Genomic DNA, 10349 nt, shown 5'->3' on the forward strand with positions numbered 1-10349 from the left:
AAGTTGAAAAGGATGTGCATTGTAGGGTTTTAGCTCATGGTCGGGTAACGGGGAGTTAAAGGTGTCATAGGGTCGGGTCGGGCGGACAAGAGGAGTCGGTTAAGTCTAGGGTTTGACGTGTGTGGCAATGAGTGAGATCATTGTATTGATTGATCGCTAGGTTGTTAGAAATGAATGGAAGTGATTGTGGAAATTGCAGATAACATTAGGAAATGATGAAAATGCATTAACTGATTGTAGTGGCTAGTCAGTCCTAGTTCCCGCATGGAGTAGTATAGAGTGTCATGCGGGCAGGCTGGTCTAGAACCACTTCACTGAGTAACTTGTTGCTCACCCCTCCATTTCCATTTTTCCTGTGCGCAGGACTGTAAGTAGAAGTATAGGGATGTGGGTATGACGGTATTTCAAAGAAGGTTATGCGCTCGTCTCTCGGGACCAGTAACGGGACACGTAGGGTTGTCTAGATGAGTAGACACGTGTCCATAACGCCCCTTCGATAACCCCGGTCGGACTCCGGGGGATCGGGCTGTTACAAGTCGAGTACCATGAGCCAGAGTATTGGAAGTTCAGTGTCTCTCTCACTTCGGACTCTTTACAATCATCATAAACTAGTTGATTCATCACAATGTCTACTTCAGGAAACTAGTACACAAATATGCAAATGAAGATATCTCTTAGGATCTTTGTTCATTGGTCTGGATGTTGAACACATCGATGGTAGAAGCCTCTGCTGCGGAACACCCTTAGGTTAACGATAAAATCAGCCTATAAGACATAATTAAGCCACCGAGATTCAAGAATCAAGTTTAGATGATTTGTATGCGCAAATTGTGAGTGGAAGGTTCAAGCAGGGAACCTTGTGCAGCATTTATTGACTGGAGCTGCAGCGGAATCTGCATATCTGTGGATAGAATGCTCCTGCGGAGAAGGCGAAGGAGAAATATGGCACACCAGTTTCTAAACTATAAATAGCTCTTTGGCCAAGAAGCCTCTGCTGCGGAACACCCTTAGGTAAAAGATAAAATCAGCCTGAGATGAGTGTAGTGCGGATTGTGAGTGGATGGGTCAAGCAGCGAGCCCTTGTGCAGCTTCATTCGACTGGAGCTGCAGCGGAATCTGCAAATCCGTGGATAGGATGCTTGAAATACACCAACGATGCTGCGAAGAGCAATATGGCACACCAGTTTCTAAACTATAAATTGCTTCAGCTTCTTGTCATGGATGAGGATTAGTGTAGGTTATGATAATGATGATGTTCATGCTAAACATTACATGGATCATCTAAAACCCCCAATTTTTTGCCTATCAATCCCAAACCTTAACTTGATAATGAAGGATTCATCGATTCTCGCTTAGAGAAAAAAAAACTTTTATTTACTTTATATACATATTCAAGAATTAGAAACCAAAGCAAACATAAACTGCAAAACAGATGAACCAACCACAAAAGGATGATTTTAATTAAGAATTTAAATCTTTTTTTTTTCCGGAAAGTGTATTTACATGATGGAATAGAACAAAAAAAAAAGATGTGTAATCTTGGTTGGAATCAAGAACGAACAATGGTCTCGAAGCAATGAATCCCGTCGAGCTCCAGAGCATACCTCGGTTGCTTCTTCGCCAAACTGGTAGCGTTTTCGTCTTTCTTCAGCAAAGACACAGTTTGACCACCGCCACCACCGGAAGAAGCAGCTTGAGAGGGGTTGCAGACATAAGACGCTGCGGTGACTTTCTTCCCCATAATCTCTGCGGACATGGCGTCGAAGGCACTGAACATCGAATTCATCAGGAGAGAAGAGAGAGATTTGTCTTTGTTGGGTTTTTGAACTTTTATGAAGAGGAAGAAGAAAAAGGTTTGGTTTGGTTTTGTTTATATAAAGACGCGACGAAACTTGGCCGTGTTGGATAAGGAAAGCTTAGAATCCGACTTGGATCCGAGTTCGTCCAAAGTTGAATTTTTCTTTTTTTATTTTGGTGAGCGGGTGTTAACCCACGCGCGTTGACTTGTTTTCTTAATTGGTTTTGCGTGATATGTGGCAAATTTGAGACAAAGAGGAACTTTAGAATTGTTTAGGTTAGACTCTTTGATGAACTCAATTTATTCAATCCAATAATTAATGGTCATCTTTTAATCTTATTGTGTCTATTAATGTCTATTAATGTGTCTATTAATGATTTTCCCATTATCAAGATTTTGAACAATTATCATTTTTTGGAGTTATATTCGGGTTTGTGGGTATGCTACTGTTTGTTTGGTTTAGAATCTTTAGATTTATTTGATTTGTGTAAACTATTTATCTATACATAAATTAATGTTTTTGGTTCCATTCAAAACAACTTTTTGGTTTATTTTGGTGTTGTATTAGGTAATTTGTTCGGGGGAGGCAAAAAGGGTTTTCTCTTTTGTTTGGAAAATAAATTTTGCGTGGACGCTAAAAGGTAAAATCTATTTCTTTTCACGTGATTGACGAGCTTATACGAGCTCCAAAACCCTCAATTCTCTTTTTTTTTTTTAATCAATTGCTCGAGTGCTCCTACCCAAAAAAAAAATTGTCCAGTGCTCCTACCCGGAAAAAAAAATTCCAGTGCTCCTTCCCGAAAATTTAATTAAATAATTTATTTAAATCTAAAAAATAAACAAAACACCATGAAATCAAAATGAATTTACATAATTACAACCCAACCAAGGGCATTGCACGGACCATCCATACCTGACCCATAAAATTCGAATATGTTCCTCCATAACTTTCGAAAAATTAGTAAGAGTTGGTGTAACAATAAACATTTGTGTTACTGTGCAACTTAATAAAACTTCAACTAAGTCGCACTTTTAGTAACTTAAAACTTAGTAAAAATTCAACTAATTTTGATTGTATCTTTTATATTGGCAATATGTTCTTTTATTGAAGTTAAAATAAATAACATGTCATAACTCATAAATTTAGTAAAAATAGATAAAAATAAATAAATATAATTTTACAGAGAAAAATTAGAGACAATAAGTTCAACTAATTTTGATTGTATCTCTTATATTGACAATATGTTCTTTTATTGAAGTTAAAATAAATAACATGTCATAACTCATAAATTTAGTAAAAATAGAGAAAAATAAATAAATATAATTTTATAGAGAAAATTAGAGCCATTACAGTAAAATAGATAAAAATTATATGTCATAACTCATAAACACACAATTAATCTCCAATTGGATAGTCACGAGCAGTTAAATGAATTTCATTGCAGAAGTCCCAAGCTGCACATTGCCAGAAACAACGATCACATTTTCATCGTATTCTTGATCCATCTATGGAAACTACAAACACTGGTTCTATTATTACGGAGCACCAACAATCATATGAGACGTTGGGATCTATTCTTTCCAATAGAGACATAATCATCTCAGGTTTATCGTAACCCCAATGGCCAAAGAGTGCCCAACTAGTGATCATGTGATACATCCGATCAACATATTCACGAGTAAAACCAGGATAGTTGTGATCCAATCCTCTATGATCAACGCTAAATGCTAAGTTCAGCATACCATCTACATATTTGGCCAACAAGCATCCTCTCTCACCAGCAAGATGAATTGTTTCCCTTCCTTCATCAAGTAAATGGAGGATGAAGTATTCATACATATCTCGCAAGTAGATGGCCTCTGGATTACCCAGTTGGTAGCACTTAAGCATGAATGTTCTAACAGCATTGACCTCATCTATCCGGTCATTCAAGAAAATGAGATCGGCAGATTTGTAAAAGTAATCTTCTCTGCCAGTTGCGTTAAACCCGTGGAAAGCAACTCTTGACTACCAAAGTCACAGATACTGGTTGTTGCTACCTTGGAGAGAATCATGTGAAGTGTGGAAGGAAGGAGAGAAGCCAAGTTGAAGTTTATCATGGAGAGATATTCGATTTATCAAGTAAATGGAGAGATATTCGTTTTATTTATTTGGAGAAGGTGATAATGATCCTCTGACCCATGTACAAGTAGACGCTTCGAGAAGACACGAGTTCAAAAGACACAACTTCTCACTGCAACAGTCGTATGCCTTGGATTTAAAACTTTGTATAACTTTAATTGATAAAAATATATAACTTTGTATAAGTAAGTGAAATAACATATTTAGATTGTCTATAATCATGAAACTAAGCAAAATTTTAACGATTTAGATAGTCTAAATATAATAAACTATGTAAAAGTTTATGAAATTTAGATATTATATTGTTATATTTTGCAAGAAATGATAGCAACAAGTAGTATCAGAGATAATAAATGAAAATGATAATATTTAGTAATTTTAATTTCTGTTATTTAATGATTTTTTACTCCAACTACAAGTTGTAAATCTTCCATTTACGAATAATTTGATAGACTGCTCCAAAAGACACGAGTTCAGAAGACACGACATCTTCTACACGACTTCACACGGCAACATTCGCATGCGTTGGATTTGAAACTTTGTATAACTTTAATTGGTAAAAATATATAACTTTGTATAAATAAGTAAAATAACTGATTTAGATTGTCTAAATATATGAAACTAAGCAAAATTTTAACTATTTAGATAGTCTAAATATATGAAAATATGTAAAATTTTAAGAAATTTATAGGTCAGATTTTATAAGTTTTGATTCATTTACAATCTAAACTAAACGATTTATTTTAAGCTCTTCTCATTGCTTTTTATCAATAGACTTTTTATTAATATTTTCCATTTGAAATTTCCAACTTAATTAACGCATATAACTAAACATATTCTAATATAATATTTACATTTTATCAACGAAAAAATAGGAACAAAACAATTGAATTAGATATTTGATGTCGGTTTAATTTTGTTGGTATATACTTCTCTCCCTTCAGATTCTAGTGTCTTTTAATTTGAAAAACCAATAAAAGAAAATCTATGTTTAGAAAAGGAAATTTGTATTTGCTCCAAAAACAAAAAGGAAATTTGTGTTCAAGAAAAGGAAATCTGAGGCCAAACGGTCAACGTAAACATTCGGCTTGTTAAGAAAAGGAAAAGTTTGGGTGGGGAAAAAAGGAAAATCATAAACATATACAGTATATATATATATAATCAATCACACACAACAATACTCACTGCACTTTTCGTTTTCTGAATAACCTAAAAAGAAACAAATCGCAGATACAGACTAGAGTGCTTCTTCTTGTGGGAGATGACGACCATCCGCGAGATCTGGTCTTGGAACAAGACAGAAGAGATGAATTTGGTGCGGGAATCTCTTAGAAGCTGCAATTACATCTCTGTGGACACAGAATTTCCCGGGTGCCTGAAAGAGACCGTCATGGAAGCTAGCGAGGAGACTCGTTACCAAAACCTGAGGTTCAATGTGGACAAAACCAAACCAATTCAACTGGGTTTCTCCTTATTCGACAGTGAAGGAGCAATCAGCGGAACCTGGGAGGTCAATTTCTCCGACTTCGACAGACAGAGGATCTTTGCAACGAGAAGTCCATCGCCTTCCTCAAGCGCAACGGGCTCGATTTCAAGAGAATCAGAGAGGAAGGAGTTGGCATCAAAGATTTCTTCACAGAGTTTACTCGGATGGTTAAAGATGAAGAAGACAAGAAGATTATTAATTGGGTTACTTTTGATGGATCGTACGATTTAGGTTATATAATTCAAAGCATGACCGGGCGAGAAAGGCTTCCCGACACGTCACTTGGGTTTAACGACACGGTTCAGAAACTCTTAGGGTTAACTTTCGACGTGAAGAAAACTTGCGGGACAGTGCAAAGGACTCAACAGCCGTTTCGGGTTGCAAAGATTAGCCGACGAGCTTGGCATCAGACGTGTCGGAGAAGCCCATCACGCTGGCTCCGACAGCAACTGACGGCTCGTGTGTTCGCTAACATAAATCTCACTTTCTCTCGTGACCTAAAGCGGAAGCGAGAACATGAACGAGAGATTGTGATGATAAGGCGGGAACATGACCGATTGCAACAACATCTTTTTATGCAGCAAGTGATGGAACAAGAGATTCTTATGCGCAGATGTGTGCCAAGAAGATGTTATGGACCAGTCCATCCACCTAGACCGATCATGTATGCTCATTATCCATCTCCCCGTGGCTACTTTGTAGTGCCGGTCGCACCTAGATTGTCAAGGAATGCACAACAGTGAAACATTCGTAAAGAAATTGTTCAACTACTGATGTATATATTTGTCATATCCTTCTTTTAAATACAAATACTAACTTTCTCACTGAAACCTTCTGTGTTTACATTCTTTCAACTTAATTTTCTAACTGCAACACGATAATAACACTTTCAATATTAACATGTTTTCACCAACCCTGAACCTCAGACAATATACTACTATAATAGCCTCTATTAAAAACAGTGGTCCGTTTTTTACTCCAAAATTTCTTCAACAAGTAGTCTTCTGTCCACGTTCCATGTAGCTGAAGCCTCAACCAAATTGAATGGCTCTGTTCGTGTGCTTCTTATCACATTGAATGGCTCTGTCGTGTGCCGCTTCCATTATCACTCGGAAGGCTACGCTGATATTTTCAATTAAAAATCACATGTATCATATCTATCAAAATCACTGTATAATCGTCAAGATTCTTCAAGAGCAAGATAAAAAAGGAGGTTGTTGGTAACGGGCTATGTATTTTTTATATATTTAATTGGTAACGGCTATATATTGCTTGTACTTTAGCGGTTGTTGATTTTTCTTCCCTTTACCTGGATTCGACAGAAGATTAGTACTCATAATTACCTTAGATTTGTCTCAGGTTCTGTTGGTGAGTACTTCTGCATGTCAGCCCTATTCGCTCGCGGTACTATTATTCCTTGGTCGATAACACTTTATGTTGTAGTGATCAAACTTATTTCGCTCTTCCAGCTTGTGCTCAGTCCACAATTATGGCAGGTTGATATATCCTCCTGATTTTGATTCGTGTTTCCTTAATTTTTGGCTTTTCTTAATCATGTAATAAGAGTATTGTTTGATCGGAAAACGGTAATAAGAAGACGTGGGTTTAACAAAGACGTTTTAATTATGGTCGGAAGAGACAATCAGTCGGTTACAAGAGAGGTAAGAAAGTGCGACAGAGAAGAAGCCGGTAACTCGGGGAGCTACCGGGAAAAGTACAAATAACGGCAAGATGAAGCAAAGGTGAAAACCCTAATCTAGCCGCCAATGTTAGTCAGATGATTTTCGGATCCTTTTCTCGTTCCTCTTCCTTCTCCTATATAGTCCTCTGATGTGTCGTTCTTGACCTAGCTTATGTCGTCTTCGCGGGCTTTCCTTATTGGGCCGAAAGGCCCGTATTCATTCGAGCGGTCGCCGAGCCGGAGGCCTCTTAGTCGACAACGATCGACTCAAGGTACTTCAGAGGCGAGCCGAGAGACTGACCTATTAAGCCGACTATCCGAGCCGTTGCTTCCCTTGGTCCGGGCCAGGCCTTCTATTCTTTGGGCCATCTCCTACAGTAAGTCCCCCGGTCCATCAGTGAGCGAGGAGTCGCCTAGCTCATGATGGATTCTGGAACTTGAAGGTTCAAAGGAATAGAAGTCCTGTCGGGAGGTTAAAGCGATGGGTCGCGGAAAAAGCTGTGATGACGCTTCCTCTCGGAACTGTTGAATCGCCGGCTCCCAGATTTTTAGTCGGCGTGTCTTGGTTAATTGCCGGTTTAACCAATTTTAGGATAACCGTCGATTAATTAAGACGAGAAGCCGGAAAGTCGCGAGAACCGTCGGGATCTTAGGGAGAGTTTCGAGGCCCATTTAGGCCCATTTAGACTTAATGATGACGCTTGATTTTCCCCCATCTCTTCTTTTCACGACACGTCGAGAAGCGAATCGTCGCGCGAGGGTCCGCTGGGTTTTAGGGGAGATTTCGAGGCCCATTTAGGCCCGAATAGGCCTAATGATGACACCTCGAATTTCCCCTTTCTCTTTCCTTATAAATACGTGGTCCTTCTCTCATTTTTTCAAGTTTTTCTCCGCGATCAAAGGTACTTCTCTCTCTTCCCTTTATCTCTCTAAGTGTTGTTAGATTCATTCGAAGCGTTCTTCATCGTTACGCTCCGCGATGTCGTCGGGTCAGAGGTTATCGAGGCAGCAGAAAGGGAAGGCAGTCGCAGCGGCGTCGAATACGGCAAGAAATCCCGACGGGGATCGTGTCGGAGATCCAGAAGCGATTCACCGTGGGGCGATGATGGATACGGCGAACCTATCCCGTTCTCAGAGGCTCCTGGTCGCGGATGCCGCGAGACTAGCGAGGGAAGGAGTGAGAACGTCGTTGCGAGAGATGCGACGGAATGTGCGAGAGACGGGCAGAGCGGGGCGATGCCTGTTGAGTCGATCACCTTGAGGGCTCGACCTGTGGAGGGCGGTTCCTCGGAAAGTGTCGATTCTGAAGCCGAACTATTCCCGACTATTTTCTACCCTGACGGGATTTTCGAAGAGCTTCCTCAACTTCATACCGACTTATTGCTTTCCGCCTTCTTAGCCGGTCAGGACTGGGAAGGCGTAGAGAAGACAAAGTCGACTTCGAGAAGTGTGAAAAGGGTTCTTCGGGCAGCTGGCGCCGTGGGCGTGACCTTCCTTGTGCCTACGGAGACGCAGAGGCCTTGGTCTCCTCCGATTGGGTACCAGACAGTGTATGAATCCTACTTTCAGGGAGACACTCGCTGCTGGTTCCCCATCCCGCGACTGATTACTGCATACGCCAGGCGCCGAGATCTCGCGATTAGTCAACTGCTGAATGGCTCGCTGCGACTAGCGGTTACTTTGTCGGTTTTGGCGGAGCAGATGATATGCCGATGAGCGTCAGATCGTTCGAGGAGATGACTTCAATAACCGATATGAAGGATGGCACCGAATAAGACGCAGAATAAGACTGGCAACGTTCCTACTTCTTCCTTCAAGTCCGACAGTTCGGCCTTCGAGGAACCTCCACGAAATGATTATCGAGTTCTTTGGAACCGTTCTTGCGGTAGAATATTCTGTCGCGATCCGTAAGCAACTTTGTTGATTCTAATCATGTATATCTTTTTGCTTTGTGTGCAGTCGGCCATCCTACTTCTCCCGTTTATCCCGAAGATTTCTTGAGGAGTGTTCGTGCCGTCGCTCTGCTTCGAGTCTATCGCTGGTCCGAGATCACCGTCAAGAAGATCCACGAGCTCAAAGATCGAATCGCTCGAAGTATGTTTTCTCGCACCTTTAGATTAAGTCATTTTAGTCGTAAGATCTTTTGTCGCGTCTTGACTCTTCTGCATATTTTCAGGAGAGTGGAGATCCGACCTTCCGACCGTTCTTTCTATTCGCGCTAAGCGACTAGACATCTTCCCGAGAGACATTCAGAAACAAATTTCCGAAGCGAAGAAGATGGGCACTCTTCCTGATCTGAGCGCAATGATAGCGGCCCAGCTGGGGCTGGTCAGCGGGGAAGGTCCTTCGACGGCGGTTCCTCGTGCTGGCGAGGTTCCCCCTTCCGAAGCCAGAGGCGCGGGGAAGGGCAAAAAAGAAAGAGAGGTGACGGCTCGGGAGCTGAGAGGAGTACCGAGGAGGCGAGTGATGTCCCTCCTTCTGGTGAACCTCAGAAGAAGAAGAAGAAGAAGAAGAGGACAAAGAAGAAGTCCGTTAGCGAGGAGTCGGGGAATCTCGAGGGACCGACCGAAACTGAGGGGGGAGATGTCAAAGAAGAAGGACTTCATCCCGAGGAGGAGGCTCTCGCAGCTGGGGCCCTTGGAGAAGAAGACGACGAGGAGGAGGCCGTCGACGGGCAGGAGCCCGAGGCTTCTCTCGGAGATGCGGGCTCAGATAACCTTGAAGAGGAATCTGAGGGGTCGCCTCTTCTGATAAGAAGGCGTGACGACGAGGCAGATGGCGAGGGGCAATTTCCTGCTCCGATATCTCCTTATGTAGAGGTTCCGGCCCGTCCCAATATCGGGGCCGTCCAGACTGGTACCTCTTCTCGTGGTGATGCCATCTTGAGGAGGGTGCCCGGAGTTAGCTTTCCTGACAAAGTCGACTTCCACTACGAGGGGCCGGCTCCATTGGCGTACGTTCCAGAGAAATGCGGGGAGCTCCTTCGTCAGTTTAGGGGAAGGGCGAAACCTTTGCCCGCCGTGAAGGACCTTATCTTCGGGGGAGAGTACGAGGAAGCCGCGAGGGCCAAATTGCTGGTAAATAATTCAACTTCTTCTTATCTTTTTCTTGCTCCATTACCCTAGTGCTAATTCCTCACGGTTTTCGTTGCCTCGCGTCTTTAGGGGGACAGCGCGATGAATGTCTTGATTGACAAGTACGACACTGCGCTGAAGGGAGCTTTGGGTGAACTAGAGCTGGCTAAGAAGGAGTTTGCTGAGAA

General features: G+C 41.7%; 1 protein-coding gene and 1 pseudogene across 1 annotated transcript; one reads left to right on the forward strand and one right to left on the reverse strand.

Annotated features, from left to right (window-relative positions):
* Positions 1–1352: 1352 nt before the first annotated feature.
* On the reverse strand, positions 1353–2015 carry LOC103874775. Its single transcript, XM_009153212.2, has one exon. The coding sequence runs from the start codon at positions 1784–1786 to the stop codon at positions 1550–1552; it is 237 nt and encodes a 78-aa protein (XP_009151460.1). The 5' UTR covers positions 1787–2015; the 3' UTR covers positions 1353–1549.
* Positions 2016–4075: 2060 nt separating this feature from the next.
* LOC117134289 lies at positions 4076–6229 on the forward strand (annotated as a pseudogene).
* Positions 6230–10349: the final 4120 nt, after the last annotated feature.

The sequence above is a fragment of the Brassica rapa genome, chromosome A05 (genome assembly GCF_000309985.2).
Source record: "Brassica rapa cultivar Chiifu-401-42 chromosome A05, CAAS_Brap_v3.01, whole genome shotgun sequence".
NCBI lineage: Eukaryota > Viridiplantae > Streptophyta > Magnoliopsida > Brassicales > Brassicaceae > Brassica > Brassica rapa.

What these genes read in the sequence shown, in the direction of transcription:
- LOC103874775 (XM_009153212.2), bottom strand. Translation starts at nt 1,786, where the DNA reads ATGAATTCGATGTTCAGTGCCTTCGACGCCATGTCCGCAGAGATTATG.